General features: G+C 38.3%; 1 protein-coding gene across 2 annotated transcripts; it reads left to right on the top strand.

Moving 5' to 3' along the window:
* The first annotated feature begins 1,079 nt into the window (after window positions 1-1,079).
* Window positions 1,080-18,978, top strand: LOC117374050 (zinc finger and BTB domain-containing protein 39). 2 transcript variants are annotated; one of them, XM_055223239.1, is made up of 6 exons: window positions 1,080-1,111; window positions 9,056-10,071; window positions 11,333-11,439; window positions 12,813-13,166; window positions 14,137-14,390; window positions 15,635-18,978. In XM_055223239.1, the coding sequence occupies exons 2-6, from the start codon at window positions 9,075-9,077 to the stop codon at window positions 16,332-16,334; spliced, it is 2,412 nt and encodes an 803-aa protein (XP_055079214.1). In that variant the 5' UTR covers window positions 1,080-1,111; window positions 9,056-9,074; the 3' UTR covers window positions 16,335-18,978. The 2 variants fall into 2 exon arrangements, with proteins under 2 accessions (XP_055079214.1, XP_055079213.1); XM_055223238.1 differs by lacking the exon at window positions 1,080-1,111 and adding an exon at window positions 8,052-8,156.
* The last annotated feature ends 297 nt before the right edge of the window (window positions 18,979-19,275 follow it).

Below are 19,275 nucleotides of genomic sequence, written 5' to 3' on the forward strand. Positions count from 1 at the left end.
CTTCTCCTCACATACATGTGGTGTTCCTTCTGTTTCCATATTTAAGGCCATGTTGATGTTTCCTCCTTCATAGGTAATGTGTGACTGTTTCAGTGTCTGAGCAATGCTGTTAGTTCTTTGAGCTGCGGTTATGAACAATCTTGAGTTCAAGTAAGCCAGAATTCCATGGTTTGTTTGAACCACTAGAGTACAATTCTGTACAAATGTGCTTCAAGTGTATTAGTGAAATAAAAGCAGTGAGTTAGTTATAAGTATACATTCCAAAGCAAATGGCCTATACTTGGGCTCCTGTGATAATGCAAATGCAACAGTTGGAGAGCTACGTAGTAGTCATTCTCGCATTAATGACCTTTGCAGGAAGCTAAAGACATGTAAATGCTGAAACACCTTAGTAGCTAGAGTCAGGTAAGACTGTTGTTTGTTCACCTATTAAAAAAAAAAAAAACATAAGATGGTTAAATTGGTCTTAATAAGAACTGCAGAAATTGCACTTTTTCCATTATTCTCTGTTACTATTATATCATACATTATTTAGGTTTATATAACTATTATCGTAATATATAAAAGTGTGTATTGCATTGTACACAATTGTGCCAGTTATTTTTGAAAGTCTGAATGTGTGTACATTGTGTCTTTGAATAATATGATATGGCAGTTAGACAACACTATTTATTAATAGTTGGGTGTAGAAATATTAATGGAGGTGACTGCTTATGACTGTCAAAAGTATTTATTGACTTTGTACAACAAACAAAAATAACAAAAGAAAGGTCACATACAATATATACCGGTAAGTCAAGCAAAAAAAAAGAAATTGCTATGTAAAATGTTTAAATGACAGATATTTATGTGACCCAGGTTAAAATTCTGTCTTATTAAAAAAATGTTTTATTAAACTCCTGCTTTGACCTGCCGTTAAATCTTGTTTATATAAAAGCTACATTTATATATTTATTTCTGCCCTCCGTGTCTCATGCGTGCCTTACGTAACCGCACCCCTAATCACGTGACCCAAGTCCGCCAATCACAGCACGCAGAGCGTCTTTTAAATCTGTGTTGGCAGCTTCCTAATCAGAGTTGTGGGGGAAGCTACCGAGGTAGCTGTGAAAAGGTCAGTCCCAAACAATTTACAATATTCGCTCTTTTCTGTGTTTTTAAGCTTCAACGAACTAAGTAGTTCCACTCTTAACATCGTAGAGCTAACCCCCGGTCCGTGGGTAGTCCGTTGCCGCCATCATGCGATGTTAAACTGGGGAATTGGTGAGTTTGAATGAATGTAAAGTGCTGCTAGCATCCGATGCTAAGCTAATTAGCGTAGCATTAGCATGCTCTGGCTAACGTTGTTTTCTTGTTTGTGCTCATTGTAAAACGCATTTAATGCTTTTTTTGGAGCATTTAGCACTTTGCTGTGAAATGACTATTTAATGTTTATGCCGGTAATTTAAGACCATTTATTGCTAAATGTTTATTTTGAATGTATTTATGTGAACACACTGCAGCTATGGGCTACAGCATACAGCCACAGCACCTTGTTCAAAGATTATTTATTTGCAATTAAGCAATTAATTGATTAATTGTATTTGAATGGTACATTATTTTGTGTACACAATGGAACTGAACAATGTAACTCGGCTAAGGTTAATTACTTTAGACATTTGATTTTTATTTATTCAAGTCACTTATTTAGTCCTGTTTATTCAAATACAGGCCAGGTTTTCTTGATTATGATGGCGAGCTGAGACCAGAACCTACAGCTTCATCACCCTACGGGTCTGATAGGCTGACACAGCCCCCCCACTCTTTCTATCTTTTGCTGACTTTTTAACTATAATCAAAGCCAATGGACACTATTCTAATGAACAATACAAATGGATACTAAGCAAAGACATACTCTCAAATACTGAAGTCATTAATAAGTGGACGCCACCTGTATGGATTACTTCCTTTCATTTTTTTTTTTCCTTTTGTTGCAACCAACTAGAACTTAAAGTGCACTTACCGGTTCAAATCTGTAGACTGTAAATTTGTAATATTTAATTACAGTATATAATTATACATACCTGTTCCATCCCAGTCCCCCTCGTACAAGTCCAGTTTTTCTTGTTGCTGGATTTTTTTCTATGGCCTTCATTCATAACACTAACCAGACAACTAAAAAGCTGCTCAGAATTGAAGAAGTTGAATAGCTGTGCAGATTAGCAACAAGTTCTTGTCTTGGGTATTCAGGGTCTTGAGCTTGGTACTAGAAAGACAAAATGTGAACATAAGTCAGATGTAACCATTTGGACTTTCATGTCCTAAAATACTTTTGTAGTGGAAGACTACTTCATTACATTTGTGCTTTACTCTTCCTGCTGAATTTTAATACATTAATGGTGCTATTGGCAGTGGAGAGAAACATGACAAGCCATAACCAACTTGTTGGGTGTGACTGAGACAATGAAGAAATATACAGGCAGGGTTTTATTGAACTGTAAAGGCATTAAAAAGGAAAGTGTTTGATTACTTCAATGTGGAGACATTTGAATGATGGCAATATGTTTAGCTTTGAACACATATGGGTAGAGTTGCTTTGAATTGGATACATTGAAATGTCAAGGTATTATGATGAATATGAGGTCTTGAAAACATATGTCCAATGTCTTAATCCCATTTTGCAACATAACAGCAAAATTGGCCAATTATACTGAGAATAATTGGAATACACTGGGTGGAAGTATTGGATTTGTGTGTTTTGCTATACTATGTGTTGGTAGTTTTAAAATGGCTGCATGTTTTCCTTATAACATAAGATTTACAATGTGTCGTGTCATACACAGTACTTGCAGACAAAAGTTGAAGTTGGCTTCTGTGGAAACGTCCCTCCTCAGAGTCCACAGCCGGTAGTTGGAACGGGGAATTGATCTTGTTTGCCATTCTGCAAAGGAACCCAATGTTACCACTGAATAGTGTTCACATGGAGGAGAAATTAAAAATGAAACCACAAACATTGATCATGTTAACTTGCCTGTCAACAGTTGTCTCCTTCACGTACTTCGATAAGGTCTGGACAGTGGACAACAAAACAAGTGATCCACACAACAAGAGGAAAAGATACTTGTACTGTTTTTGGGTAGGTGGAGCTTCAGTTGACAAGTTAATGTAAATGCATGTCAGACTTGACGGGAGTCTCTGAATGTGTATTCTAAGGTGTCTGGCAGGTGAGGGAATATAAAAACTTGTATATGCCTGCTGTGCACAGTACTATTACATTGTCATAACTATGGATTTATGTTTTTAAATGTAGTTTGCAGTTGCTGTACTTCAAGTATTGTCTTGTCATGTTTTGAAGGTAAAGTAGATTAATGGACAGAAAAAAAACAATACATACTGTTTTCCTGGAACTTGACAGTTGAAAGGTGACTGAAATGTTTTTATTCAGCACTCTTCTGTTTAAATTTTATGATTATTTGTGATTACTTGTATTTTGATTTTAATGTCCTTATTCTGTAAAGCACTTTGAATTACTTTATTTGTATCGCACAATTTGTACACAAACTGCCTTGCCTTGAATATAAATGGATGTTGGACTTGAGTGACGTCTGTGAATGTGTATTGAAGGGCATGTGTCTCCCACGTGTGGGAATATGAAGGAATTGGAATACAGCAGGCATATACATTGAAATTTGTATGAATTTATAGTTTTCAATGTTGTATGTACTCGGTGTTTTTTTTTTTTTTTTTAGGTACAAAAAAATGTTGTAAAGTACTTGAACTGAAGTAGATTAATTTCATGAACAAAGTTATGTGCTGTGATTGTATATGCAGTATGTAAGTGGAAAGTTATTTGACTTTTTGAAGTGTTACTGTTTTTATATGTAACATGTGAATAAAGTCATGCAGGTACAGGGCAGGATATTTTGGTCACTGAAGAACAAGTGAAGTTCCATGTTCTCTCAAAGTGGGCTAGTGTTTGTTGATGCTAATGAAGGTATGGAGATTTCAGTGCTTGTATAGTCTGTTTACAATTAACCCTTACAATCATTGTAATTTATAAAGAATATTTGGTATGTAGTATGTTAAGAATGTGGCTTTAAAGCGCACATTACAGTGACAAAATATGCTCTTGTTACCTTTTGTTCAGAAGCAATATATTTGTAATGAGTGGACATCAGACATAGATGTCTTTAACTGAAAAGAATTGACATCTGCTTCAAAGCTTATAACTTAAGCCCATATTGTGTTTATATGTGCTGATTATAATCATGTGTATATTTGAAAAAGCATTTTTAGCCACATGTAGAAGGCTCCTACATGTCATCTATGAGCCTCATTGTTATTTGATTGGATGATGTGCTTGTCATTTAAAAATTAAGTGTTTTCATGTATATTCTTAATGCACATTCTTATCTTCACATTTGATTTGCTTTGTGACAAATGACAATCTGATTTCTATATGTACTGCATTTGGTTGATGTATAATGGACACATATTTGTTTGGGAATTTCAAAGAAGTGCAGACAGTGCGGGGTAGAACACAGTACATTGAGTTGTACATCAGACTGATTTGCACAGGACGAACACCCTAATGTGCATATGAATACGTCTCTTTGGTTTGGAGACGACTGTAGATCGGAATGGCTGAAAGGTTTGGTTTATGCCCTATCACAGCTTTGTATATCAGCTGTGGCTCTGACTCAAACTATGTCAAAGGTTGGTTATGTTTAGAAGAAATGCGTTTTTACTGTCAGGTTGTACGTTAAAGGTCAATGTGTTTGAACATAAACACAGAACATAAAAGTGCAATATTGTTGAAGAAATTTGTTTTGAAATGGCAGTCTCATAATGAAAATATGTTCCTTCTCTCTTGGATGAACTTCAAAGTATTACTTATACATACAATATATTTTTATATTGTACTGGAGCATTTATAATTTTTCAAAAACTTAATCGGTCATAATGTGCATAATTTATCAATCTCAATATATCATATAATTCCATTTGCATTACATATCCAGTCAACTGAAGGTTTTTGCAAATCTGAATTTTAGCCAACAAATGTATAAAGTGAACGGAGGACATAGGGCAGGGGTGTCAAAAACATTTTCACTGAGGGCCATATCAGCCAAAGGGCTGTATGTAAAATAAAACTCCTTTTTTAACTTTTGAATGAACTGGTTCTGTATTTATTACTTATTCAGGTTACAAATATTGCATATGCATTTGCCTAGATGTAACATATGGCTGTGTAACTGTATCTCCTGATAAAATTACATTTTGAGACCATCATACCTTTTTTAATTTACCTTGTCATGGGCCCTCAGTTTGACATGTGACCTATGTACATCTGCCATCTCTACAGGACCTGTACTTCTCCAGGACTCGGGGACGAGCAGGCCGTATAGCAGCTGACACTTCTCACCCTGGACATGGACTATTTGAGCCACTTCCCTCTGGCAGGAGGCTACGGTCCATTGGGACCAGAACCTCTCGTGATAAGAACAGTTTCTTCCCCTCTGCCGTTTGTCTCATGAACACTTTATAATATTTGCACAAAACTGGACACTTTAATACTGGTCACTTTAAGTCATGTTTGCACTGTTGTTCTGATGCTGCTGTTGTATATATTTTCTACCTATAAGATTTTTATTTTGTTAAGCATATCTTTTTATAACTTTGTGCATGCCCTTATTTGTATTTGTATTTATTCAGTGTGTTTTTGAGTTGCACTTTATCGCCGAAGTAACTTCCTAGTTTGTGAACTGTGTTCACAAACGATGGCAATAAAAGTCTTCTGATTCTGATTTTCACCAGCCACTGACAAACTTTTTTCACAAAACAAACTATGTTGGACCATGTTTCAAAAAGTTATCAATTATGTAACGTAAAAAACCCCAAAAACTTATTAAACATGTTTTAAAATGAATCTTGGTTGCTTTTTGTGACACTTCACTGGTCTCATGAAAGACTTGCTTACCCAAAGCTGCCTTTAGCTCAGGGCTGGTTCTGCCCATAGTGCGCGTCTCCGTGGGGAGATGGCGTGGAGTTTGTGAGACGTAGTGTAGTGGAGAGACGCTTTTTTTCCCCTGCCATGTTTTCGGGGTAAGAAACTGTATTCAGCTTCATCTTCACTGCGCTCGCGAGCGGAGAGCTTGTTTTGTCACGTGCACAAGACTGACCTTTGAACTGAGTAGGTCAGGGTTTACCTTAACTTAAACTTCACGTATTATTAACATATTTCACGTATTATTAACGTATTTATTAACATTTTTTAAGATATTGTCATTTTTAAAGCTATATAAATGCAAGAGTGATTAAAAAAATAACAGTAAAATTTTTTTTAGATTGAGCTCACTGGTGAGTAATGCTATTTTTAGAACCGGCCTGCGGGCGACTCATATAGTCCTTGGGGGCACTGTGTTGGTGACCCCTGACATAGAGAATAATAGAGTGTACAACAGAGTGTGTGTTTTCACAGGACAGCCAAGTAATGCTGTACATGTGAATAAGTGTGTTGGCATTGCGAAAATGTCCCACGCCCAGCGGCTCGACGGTGCCACCTACAATTTCATCCATATGGGAGAGGAGGATGGTAAATCCTTGAATACACGCACACAAATCGAAACATAGTGATAGAGAATGGTGGGACAAGCATAAAAATAAATTGAAGCGCTGTCCTATGATGGACAGGAAGTCGGCCATATTGGATGGAAAATGCGTGCATGTTCAGGGGGTGAAAAATGTGATTGTTTGGGCAGAAAATCGAAGCACAATGTTAATATGCAGTGTGGCCCTGGCTCCATATGAGAGGAGTCTGAGGATTTGCACCGGCAACCACGTACATAATACAGGTATGGTGTAGTTGACCTTTTTTTTGCCCCTTTTGATGCCTACAATTATCTCCCAAAATTTCATGCCGATCCCGTGCGACTGTCGATTTTTAGGCTGATCCATGTGTCTGTGAGAGGGAATCAAAGAAACAGGAAATAAAGGCGTTATTCGGCGGAGGCGTATAGGCAAAAGGCGTGGAATTTGGAGAAAACGTGGATGTTTTATGGAAACCCATGTGTCTAGATGTGGCATGTGAAATCTGAGCTCATTTGGACCAAAAACCTGAAACTAGATACGTTTTGAAAACACGCAGTGAAAAAAACATGACGATTTTTCGATCCAATATGGCCGACTTCCTGTCCACCATGGGGCAGTGCTTCAATTCATTTTTATGGTTGTCCCATGGTGCTCTATCACTGTTCGGATTTTTGTGCATGTATTTCAAAATTAACCAGGCTCCTCTCACATAGGGGTCAACTTGTAGGTGGCGCTGTCGAGTCAGGAGGAATGGGACATTGTTGCAAGGCCAATTTTATGAAATTTTTCACCGAGCCGGTCGATTCTATACCCCCATGTGGGACTTTTTGTGCATGTTCAGGGGGTGGAAAATGTGATTGTTTGGACAGAAAAACGAAGAACAATGTTAATATGCAGTGTGGCCCTGGGCTGTGTGGCCCTGACTCACGAAGTGATAGCAAGGGGCATTTGGCGAGGGGTCAATTATATTACTATACTAAAAATCTTTGCTTTGTCCACAGCGCTGCAAAGCCTTGTCCTTCTCTCAGTGAACTTCTTGACTTCACAGCTGTCAGGGTCAAGAAATGCCAAAAGTACAAAGCAGTGATCAAAGCAAAGGGTAAAGGCTGTCTTTAAAAATCAAAGTTTTGAGCCATTTTGAGTTTATCATTTGTTTACTACTTTCCACATGTATCACTCATAGTTTTGATGCTTCAGTGAGAATCTAAAATGCAAATAATTTTATATATATATATATATATATATATATATATATATATATATATATATATATATAAGAATCAAAAATGTAAAAGTGTGTCCAAACCTTTGACTGGTCAGTGTAGATATACATTTATACATTTTGTCTACATTGAAGTGTTTGAGGGAAAAAAAAAAAAAAAAAATTTCATATGTTTAAATTCTTATTTGAGTGTATTTGTAGTGACGCTCTTTGACCACGCGCGCGCTCTTCTACGTGGCCTTTGTCCACATACGTCACTAAAACGCGACAGTAACTCAGCGCTCGCGTTTTTATTCCTTCGGTTCATCTTTTTCCAAACAAACCTCAGAAATGCAACGAAACAGCCTCGTTTTTTACGTTTGAATGGGTAAGTGGATGCGGTTATAATCCAGTCCTTCATATAAAATCAATTTTCTGTCGATGCGAACCATAATTAATCAAAACAGACACATTTTGACTTTCTGCAGTCGTTTTGTGCAGAAGAAAATCCGTTGTTTTTATAAAGTCGTTTTGGCAAAGGGTTTATTTTGAAAACTGCAAACTGGAGGCTCAACGTCTAAGCTAAAAAACAGAAATAGTTGTGCTCTATTTGCTTTGTCTGGGAGTGTTTTTATGCTTAATACAAACAGTGCAACAGAAACGCCGAATACTTCACCGTTTATGAGCAGTTTTGTTCCTCTTACAAAAAGCAATCACAAACATTAGGCTGGAAACGGAGTCCACGTAGCAAAATTTTCCTGTATATTTTAATGCAGTCTGTTGTCATGAATCCATATCTGTGAGGGACATTTTACAGCCTCATCTCAATTAAACAGAATTATACGTTGTTGGGAGGGCATCTTACACACAGGATATAAGATGTCTATGAATTGCCTGTCAAATCCAAAATGATATTTCTCTGTAGAAGTATTTAAGAAGTATCAAAGAAGTGTGTATTCTGGATCCCAGGCAACTGTAAGAAGATAGATCAGATAGATGGGCTGTACTATGGATCAACATTTTGTTTATTGTGAACAGCAATATTAATAATAAACAGCTTAATAATATAAATGGGTCTACTTCTTATTTAAAACTGCAGGGGTGGCATTTCACCACAGCAAGCAGCAGATTGTTTATCATGTATTTTTATTTGTTTTTTCAACCGAGAAAAATCCGGTGTGTGGGATTTTTCTTAGGTTTATGTTCTTGAGTCGCTTCCTCTCCTCCAATGCACTCGTTTTCAAGAAATTGGTGTGTGAAGTTCTCCCTGTTTCTTGTCTCTTGCAGTTGTTCTGTGTTTTTCGTGATGAGGATTCTTCTCCAGGGTCCCAGTTACGCCCCGAGCCTCCTCTTGGAGCTCAACCGCCTTCGTCTCTCGCGCCGCTTCTGTGATGTCCTGCTACAAGTCGGAAACCGCAAATACCCTGCTCATCGGGCCATTCTCTCTTGTGCTGGGGCCTATTTTTACAACCTGTTTGCTACGACTTCAGACTCCCTGTCTTCTACTACTAATACTACTACTGCCTTCTCATTGGAGTTTATCTCTCCTTCAAATTTTGAAAAAGTGCTCACGTTTATTTACACGGGTGAGATTTTGATAGACTTAATCGATGTTGGGGTACTGTATGAACTAGCCGAAAGATTAGGGATTAGTGAATTGGTGAGAGCTTGTCATGCAACGTTCCCAGACTTACAAACTTCAAAAAATTGTAAAAATAGTCCAGCAGATCTAATCTCCTCTGGTGTTGCTTCCAATAACGATGCTAACCTCGTCAGTGAATTTGCCTGCTCCTCTGCGGCGTCTTGCTCCTCTCTCTCTTCCTCTGCTCCAACTCCCGCTTCGTTTTCACCTCCTTCTCAGCCAAAGCAAGCGCGGAGCAATTCTGAAACAGCAAACTTGAACTTAAAATCAGAAAATATCCAAGCAATTGCAAACTACGGTCAAATTTTGGCAGAGTCAGAGCATCAGGAGCTTCCCCTAGGCAGTAATGATAATGATAAAACGACACTGTTCATTGGTGCAGCTCTTCAACTCAAAACTGAACAGGATTTTTCAGGAGAAGAAGAGAGGAGAGATGAGCACAAAATACAGATAGAAGCGGAGTCTTTGGTTGGTGTTGATGGAGGAGGACTGCAGGTGGGGTCGGTGCAGAGTGGAGAGGTGGAGAGAGAGAGTAGACTTTTCATTCAGTCTGTGGAGGGTGCCAGAGGAGGAGGTGAAGACAGGAGTGAATCTGAAGAGAACAAGAATGGTGGAGTCATGGATGAACCGGAGGAGGATGAGCAGTGGAGGCAACTCGCAGGTAAAGTGCCAGAATCACGATATTCAATTTGGACAAAAATTCTATTCCATACAATTTTATTTATATAGCACATTTAAAACAACTACACATAAAAGTCAACAAAAAAACGACTATAGGTATAAAACAATACATAGGAAAAGAAGAATAAAACGGAGATATTCTGTCTAGCTAGTGTTAAATGCCAGGGCGAAGAGGTGGGTTTTCAATTTAGTCTTAAACTGCGTTAAACACACAGGATCTGACAGACAGAGGGCGCTGTTCCATAGTCTGGACCTCCTTAGAAAAGGCTCTGTCACCTCTGATCTTGAGCCTGGCTTTAGGCACAGCTGACCTCAGGGCTCTGAGTGGAGCATAGGAGTGCAGTAACTCCCTCAAATAAAGAGGACCCATACAGTGCACATATTTACACACAATCTGTAACATTTTGAATTGATAAAATTATTAATTTTACCATGGCTTGTTGTTGTCCTGGGACAACTAAAAATGGCTTTGAACTAAAGATTAAATTAAATATATATTTTGTATTGCCCAAACGGCACAAAAAAAATAAAATTGGTTAATCCACCTGTCTGTTATTGACCCATGTCTGTTCCACTTGTTTGATTTTCTAACGTAAACAGGACCCTCCTTCTCAGCAAGGATAAACTAATTATGTCGATTATAATTGCCTTCAGTATGTCCACTGAAATTTCAATTCTTGTAACATTTATGGAATTTTTGAGGGCTGTTTAATATCACAATGAAAAAATATATGAATTGGAGACAATACAGACAATGAAAGACAGACATTTTGATTTGAAGGAATAGGGAGTGCATGCATCCAGATTTGAAGGGGCTGATGACAATACGAATTGCATCTCCTCTTATATGGGAGTGTAAGTACGTGTGTGTGCGCATGTTTAGGTAAGTAACAAAACAGAAAAGGAAAACTAAAGAAATAATAAATAAAAGGGAAAGGGAGGAATTCAGAAAGAGAAAAAAAGTGATTAAAATGTTTTCTTTCTTTTAAAAAAAATATACAATTCATATAATTTTTATTGAATTGGGAGACCATTTCTTGAATCTTTTTAATGGAGAGGTCTTCAGCCAACCCTCTGTCAGTAAATGCATATGGTTTGGAGAGTTCAGATTTGGAGGAAGAAATTAGACTATTACCTATGAGTTGGGTTTTAAAAGCATTATACATCTGTTTTTCAGGATTTCTGATGTGTCTTTATACAATCATTGTTATGGATTAAGCAATGAACATTCTTCCTGACAGGAGACATCATTGAACTGAGCGATGATGAAAACTACTTAGAAGAGAAAGACGAAGAGGAAGAGGATGACCTGGTCTGCATCGAGAACGGAGCCAATCCAAGCGCACAGGTAAAGATGAAAGTTCAATAAGCTCCGATAACGTGACACAACACACTAAAGAGGCTATAGCTTTAAACCTCAGGGAAAGAAGGCAGTTGTTACTACCTTCTTAATGTTCATATCTTGAGTTACGGACACAAAAGCAAAATAAAAATACCAGGATGTAGAGCGGGTTAATACGAACATTTTAAGACCAAAATAACAGAGCCTGACAGCACTGAGACAGTCCTAATGTAAAGTGAATTGGAGCCAGAGTCAATGGAGCCACTTCCTATTTGGAATGTGGCTGCTAGCAGGTTAGCTATGTACATCTATATACACTACCTGGCCAAAAAAAAAGTCGCCACCTGGATTTAACTAAGCAAATAGGTACGAGCCTCCCATTGGATAGTTACTGCAGGTTCAGCAACAGTCTGTGCTCAAGGCATGAGGTCAGCTGACACCTGAATATACTGAATGACCAAGTTATTCCATCAATGGATTTTTTCTTCCCTGATGGCACGGGCATATTCCAAGATGACAATGCCTGGATTCATCGGGCTCAAATTGTGACAGTGGTTCAGGAGCATGAGACATCATTTTCACACATGGATTGTCCACCACAGAGTCCAGACCTTAACCCCATTGAGAATCTTTGGGATGTGCTGGAGAAGCTTTGAGCAGCGTCAGACTCGACCATCATCAATGCAACATCTTGGTGAAAAATTAATGCAACACTGGATGGAAATAAATCTTGGGACATTGCAGAAGCGAAATCGAAACAATGCCACAGCGAATGTGTGCTGTAATCAAAGATAAACGCGTTTTAACTAAATATTAGTGTGTGACCTGTGCTCAGGTCTCTGCACTGGCTCCTGTGGTTCAGAGAATAAACTTTAAAGCAGCCAAGTCTCTCCATGGCCTAACACCAAAGAACATCTCTGACATTTTAGTGCCATAGGAACCATCTCACAATCTGAGGACCTCAGGGAGCGGCTTCCTGCTGGTGCTCAGAGTCGGGACTCAACCGGGACTCAACCGGGACTCAACCGGGACTCAACCGGGACTCAACCGGGACTCAACCGGGACTCTACCGGGACTCTACCGGGACTCTACCGGGACTCTACCGGGACTCTACCGGGACTCTACCGGGACTCTACCGGGACTCTACTTTGACAATGTTTAAATCCAGGCTCCAAACAGTTCAGTTTAGCTGTGTTTAGATGATTATTTGTGATCATTTATGTTTTTATTTGTTGTATTGTGATTTTAATGTCTTTCTTATTCTTTAAAGCACTTTAAATCACTTATCTTTGTGTATGAATTGTGCTATACAAATAAACTTGCCTTGTCACAGGTAAAATCCAAGCTATTTGATTGTAATGTTCTTCTCTTTGATACAGGAGTCTGAGCAGCTCCCCTGTAAAGTCTGTGGTCTAAACCTGTCCTTGGACCCGGCTCTGGTCAGGTCTCACGCTGAGTCCCACCTCACAGAGGGGGGGCAGTGCGTCGTGTGTGGAGCCATGTTCCTCGATCCGGAGAGCGGACTGAACCATGTAGTCTCCCATGTGGGGGTGCAGCTGCATGCCTGTGCCATGTGTCAGACTCACTTTAGCAGCAGAGCCAAAGTCCTGCGCCACCTCAACGTCTCCTCCTCCTCCTACTCCATCCCCCCGTCTGCTCTGAGCAGCAGTGCCCCCCAGAGCTCAGAGCTGCACTGCGCCCAATGCAACAAGATGGTCAGCAGGGACTTCAAGGTGAGAACATTTATTTTGGTATTTGTAAGCTTATTTTACTACTTTGTTGCAGCTCTTGTCTCTTGTCTGTAGCAAATGTAATGATAAAAATAAGAAAATTATATGAAACTACAAAATACATATTCAAATTACAATGAAAAGGCAGTTTCAAAAGTATCAACATGTCACTGTTCCTCTAAAAAGTTATATTTGGTTTAATCCAATCTAGTTATCTACTTTGAGTATAAAACAACTAGTATTAAAACTAGATACTCATTTGACTGAGTATCGATACTAAAAAGTCACAATCGGAGGACAGAAATGAACCTTTCCTGAATATCTTTAAAATGATCTTTTGCTGTATCAGAACAAGTATAAGACACATAGACTAGTATACACTCATGGACCACTATGAACCTACTGGACACTGAGGGTTTACACACATGGGAATAGAAAAGAAAGTGCTACCATTTAATATTGGAAATCACATTCTATTGTCTAAAGAGTGTTTTTTTTTATTATTGTGGAATCGGCATCGAGTCTATTCCTTAATATCGAAATCGAGTTTAAAATTTTAGTATCATGACGGCAGTATTTCCAATCCTTTCTTCTGTCCTGATTCATTTATGGTTGAATATTTAAAGCAGAGATTAAAATTTTACATTAGGAGCCAGGCTTCTTTTCACAGGTGACTCATCGTTCAGAAATCGTATGTGTACAATGCCGATACCATTGCGAAGTGCTTTGAGTGTCTTGAAGGTGGAAAAGCTCTGTATAGAATTTTACCAATTTACTAATTTTTACTTGCAGCACTTTATAAGACTAGCACATTATTATTATTATTATTGTTGTTGTTCTTAAGTTTTTTTAGAGTTGACTTCTGAAAACATAATAAACACATAAATACTTAGGTCAACATCTCATTGTACCATCTGACATTCACTTTGACCTTATTTAAAGTTATATTATGTAACTTTCTCTTCCTCCACAGAGTGTGAGGGAGCATGCTTTGGCCCATGTGTCCGTTCAGTCTCTCTCCTGTTCAATCTGCCCTCTCTCTCTACCCTCCCTGTGCCCCCTGCTCTGGCACGCCCTGTCGCACCTGTCCTTACCTGTTTTCACCTGTCCTCACTGCGCCTTGTGCTTTGTGGAGCGCCCCCTTCTGGACAGACACATGAGCGCACACGCAGAGGAGGCCGCAGCCAAAGAGAGGGAGCGATCGCTGCTCAGGGCCTTCGCTTTCAGGTAGGTTAAGGCTTAGAGATGGATTTAAACTTTTTACACTTACAGAGAACATGAAGAAAAGAATGTAAAATTGTATGTCAATTTTTTATTATTTTTTTTTAGCTTTTAACCTTGTTATCAGTGCAAACCCTCAGTCATCCAGGTCTGATCCAGTAAAAGAAAAATTTAAAAAATCTAACTCAATCCTCAGACCAAAAGCAAGACAAAGAAAACAATATGGCCAGCCAGGATGCTAATAAGTGTGAAATCACTCATTAGGGGCTTGAATGACTATGCTAAGTAGGACTCAGGTACAGTGCACACTTAGGGTAGCCCAAAAGCCCTAGCCCACAGAGAAAAACTGTGAACAATATATATATATATATATATTTTTTTTTCAGTTTCAGTGTAGTTGGCTCCTCCTTTCAGAAAGATCTAAGGCAGTGTCCAGCAGTGATCTGACCAGAACTGAAGAAGAGGCTCGGATGAACAGCCAAATGTCTTAAAACAATTTGTCCAGTTGACAGATTTTATATTTTTCTTTTTAACCATGTTATAACAGTGATCTCTTCTTCGTTTACTTTCTCAAATTTGTAGTTTTAATGATTTTTGCATGTTTAAGTAATCCTACCTGCCTGCCCCCATCTCCACCCACATAAATGAAAATCTGTTGCTTAATACAGTGAAGTGCCACTACAAAGAGGCAGGGAACCAGCTCTACAGTTCTGAACAGGACGTCAACCTGTTTCTGTTATCAAGCTGTTTTAGATCAATATTGCAATTTATAATGAACACAATGTAAAATAATACTATGTATGTTGTTACTAAACACTAAAAGCCTTAATCCAATTTCATTCATACTGACTAATTACTGGTATTTAAAGCTACACTATGTAAATTTTATGCTACTGGGTACATCACCTGTTAGTCTTCATGTAGTTGAAGTAGTTATTGCTTTACCTGGAATGTTCCACATTATGGCATTAAACCTAACTACAGCTTTTATTTAATTGTGGGTATAGCTATTGCTCAAAAACACCTTAAAAAACATACACTTTTACGAGTGTGGGGCCACCTCTCCTCTGATCTGACCAGTAACTTGGCCTAGTGGCATCACCTACTTTCTGGAAAGAAAAACAGAACGTGCTAATGTGAGTTTGATTGAATTGTCAAAAAAAAAAATACTATCTGTTTATCAGTTTCTCATCTGTAAATCAGTAAATATAAAATTATTTCTTTCATTTATGTTTTTTTTTTCTTTCCAGGCCCAACGGGAGCTTGTCCGGAGGATCCGAGGAGCTTCGATGTCCATTTTGTCCCCAAACTTTCCGGTCCTCTTCCTCTTTCCACTCCCACCTCAGCACTCATTCTGCAGACGCCCTGTCTTCCAACACAGGTACTGCAGGCTTACTCGGCAAACGCAAGTCTGACTCTACTCTCAATGGCCCCACTCCATCTCTCTCGTCCCTTCGCGACATCGGGGAGTTGTTTAAAATGAGCAACGCTAACTTCAGTTACAGCTCACCCAATAAAACCTTACCCGGACTCTCACATGGTCTCGGGCCTGGCATGCCTGCGTCTTTTGGGTCGACCTCGGGACAGGAGGCAGCAGACTTTGGAGCTGCTAAAGCCAAGTGGTACCGCTGTCGATACTGCGGCAAGTCTTTCGCTCATTCCGGAGAGTTCACGTACCATTTACGAATTCACACGGGGGAGAAGCCGTACCAGTGCAAAGTCTGTTTGCGTTTCTTCCGGGGCCGATCGACGATGATTTGCCATTTGAAAACTCATGCTGGCGCCCTGATGTACCGATGTACAATCTGCGGCCTCTTCTTTTCAACGCTAAAAATGGTATCGTCTCACATGGAGTTACACAAGGACCACCTCCCTCCAGATTTCAACATTGAACAGACTTTTATGTACAACGACCACTCCAAGGAACCGCTGCCCCCTGCTGACACATGAAGAGCAGTTTGGGTTTTTACAACAATGTACTGTTTGGCTTAGAGCCCATGTTACACTGTTTTCTGATCTGTGTTCTAATGTTGTTTCCTCATCACAAACAGACCTGGAGTTGTGTTTTGTTTCATTCACATGTTTAACACACAAACCTTGTATATTTAGGATGAGTTCTTCTCTCAAACAGAAAACACTCTGTTCCACTTTGTGATGTCATGTGGTAATACAGGAAGTGCTCCACAGTGTTTTTAAACTCCACACACCTTCACTAGAATCATTTGGATAGTTTCAGCCTTGGAATCACCAATCTCTACTGAGCTAAAGGTAAAAGGAGCTGTTAACGTGAAAACTACCACTTTACGACATCCCAAGGTGGAACAGATCGTTTTGAATTTTGCAGATGTAGACAGACTAATAATGTACGATTATTTAAATGTGTGTGAATGAAACAAAACACAACTCCAGGTATGTTTTTTTTTATGAGGCAACAACATTGTATATTATAAAGCCTTTAAAGTCCCTTAAAGGCGCTGTACCTCATTTTTTTGTCTTAAAAACATGAAAAACAGAAGTAGTTCATTTAAAACGGTTTACAGTGATTCAAAGTTAATCCACACTTGTCTAACACATTCTGAGCATCGTAATCATTCACAGTGATGAGTTTATAAGCGATTTTCCTACCTTTTAGAGTTTTGCCGTCACAACAACTAGTATGCTAACATCGCACTTGTTGGTTTGTGAATGGTTACAAGTTATAATTGGATGCAGGTAGCTTAACTGCAGAAACATCCATCCAAATGGACTTAAATGTGGACTTAAATATGAATATACATTTTGACTAGTTTTACTAATTACTTATTGGACTCACATAATTATTAACATGTTACTTGTTTCAGTACTTACAAGCTAACAGGATAACTAACGTGGTATTTTCACAGTATCAGGTTCTAACTGCAAAATCACAGGGCCGTCACAAAGCTAGAAACTGCCCTGCCAAATTTTGATGGTTATCTTAATATTCTTGAAATAATAAGTAACGAGACTATAGACATAATGAACTAAGTATTTTAATGTACTTTATGTTGGATTTAAGCGTGGTATTGTTCTTATAGTAATAGGACAGTAAAAGAGATAAACCGATGTATTGGCTGATATTTGCCCTTTTTAGCGTAGCCACTATCAGCCTTAAATCTCCAGCACAGGCCAATATTTTATTTTGGCTGATCAGCTGCCTAAAAAGTACTCAAACTTTATTTAAACACTGCACAAAATGTGACTACACAGCTCTGTCCGGTGTGTGGTAAAACAGCGCTGTGGGTGAGGTCGTAGTTAACTTAAAGGGCCCATATTTCTCAGTTTTCTGATCTGTCTTAACGTTGTTTCCTCAGCACAAACATACCTAGAGTTGTGTTTTGTTTGTTTGTCTACGACGATGTACTGTTTGGCTTAAAGGGCCCACATTATGCTGTTTTCTGATCTGTTCTAATGTTGTAACAGCATTATAACATGACTTTAAGTTCACAAGAGTCCATTTTGGGTAATATAGGAACTTAAGTTACAGAATTTGGGGAAAATCATAAAAATCTGACCTATATATCAACTCCAAAATATCAGCAGCTATTGATTTCGCTGGATGCTAAACAATCAGTATTGGCCATGAAAAACCCACATCGGCCGATAGACAGTATTTATAATTGCGTGTGAATTCAAAACTTGAACTTGAGAAAATGTTTTTGTTAAAGTGTTTCTCGTGGACCGTAAACTGTTAAATACATTTAGACCAATAGAATGTAGTGAGTCCTGTATAATCTGTAGAATACTGTTTAGTCAACCTCTCTATAGTTGTGTCTCAATGTCGCCACTCGAGGGCGCTCTTTTCTGTAATATTTCATAATATGAGCAGTTGGTTGATTGTTGACTGAAATCTGTTACCTCTATATATTTATTATCACATTGAAACTGAAGTAGCACCATTGTAGCATAGAACTTTTATATTTAATTTTTAACAATAGTGTTTTGTATGCATTTTTAACATGACAAACTTTTATTTATTTTATTTACACAGACTGTAAGCTTTAAACTGAATTCTGAGGGCTGAGAATCAAAATATAACATTTTCAACTAGTCCTAAAAGCTAAATTTGTATAAACCAAAACATTAAAGGGGCACTATGTAACTTTTTCAAAGCTCTGCAACGTGCTTGTCTCCATGGAGATGTTACTGCTTTGTTTGGGATGATCCACAGTATGGCATTAAACTTATCTACTGTTCGTTAATGCTTTTACAGAAATTTTTACTGCTCAAAATTACCTTGAAAAACTTCTAGTGTAATACTGCACATGCTTTCTTAATGTTAGCGGGGTTGCCTCTCCGCAGATCTGACCTCTGATGTGTCCAGGAGGTGGCATCTGCTGGTCTCTGTGCAGTTGGATAAGTTTAATGCCATACGGTGGAACATTCCAGGCAACGCAATAAAATCTCCATGGAGACAGGCAGGGGCGGATCCTCCAACAGAAAAGTTACATAGTGCATCTTTAATATAGCAGTTAAAGCGAATGATTCCAGCCTTTTATGTGATTTGTATTTTGTATTTCCACAATTTAATTAATACTTAAAATATCAGCCAATGATTAAAGTGTTGTGCCTTTACAAACTGCTGCCCTGTTGTTGTTTTTGTTCTGTTTTCTTACAAATATCATGATATAAACACTTTTCTTAAGACTTATCTATTTTAATTTGCTGGTCTCCATAAATGCAGATAAGTAACATTCTGCCAAAATATAGATTAAAATACAACCATGTTTTTTTTTTCTTTTTTTTCTCCATTGTGGATGTGTTTATTGCACTGAAAACTTGCATCTCCACAAACCAGACTCTTCTCCTGCTTGTTTCCATGGAAATGTTGTTCCTTTGGCTGTAATATTCCACAGTATGGCTTAAAGTGTAT

This window comes from Periophthalmus magnuspinnatus, chromosome 7 (genome assembly GCF_009829125.3).
Source record: "Periophthalmus magnuspinnatus isolate fPerMag1 chromosome 7, fPerMag1.2.pri, whole genome shotgun sequence".
Lineage (NCBI taxonomy): Eukaryota > Metazoa > Chordata > Actinopteri > Gobiiformes > Gobiidae > Periophthalmus > Periophthalmus magnuspinnatus.

Bases quoted from the DNA above. Each gene is read 5' to 3' on its own strand.
- LOC117374050 (XM_055223239.1), top strand. From the start codon at position 9,075: ATGAGGATTCTTCTCCAGGGTCCCAGTTACGCCCCGAGCCTCCTCTTG. The intron at 10,072-11,332 runs GTAAAGTGCCAG...TCTTCCTGACAG, and splicing joins GCAGTGGAGGCAACTCGCAG to GAGACATCATTGAACTGAGC. The intron at 13,167-14,136 runs GTGAGAACATTT...CTTCCTCCACAG, and splicing joins TGGTCAGCAGGGACTTCAAG to AGTGTGAGGGAGCATGCTTT.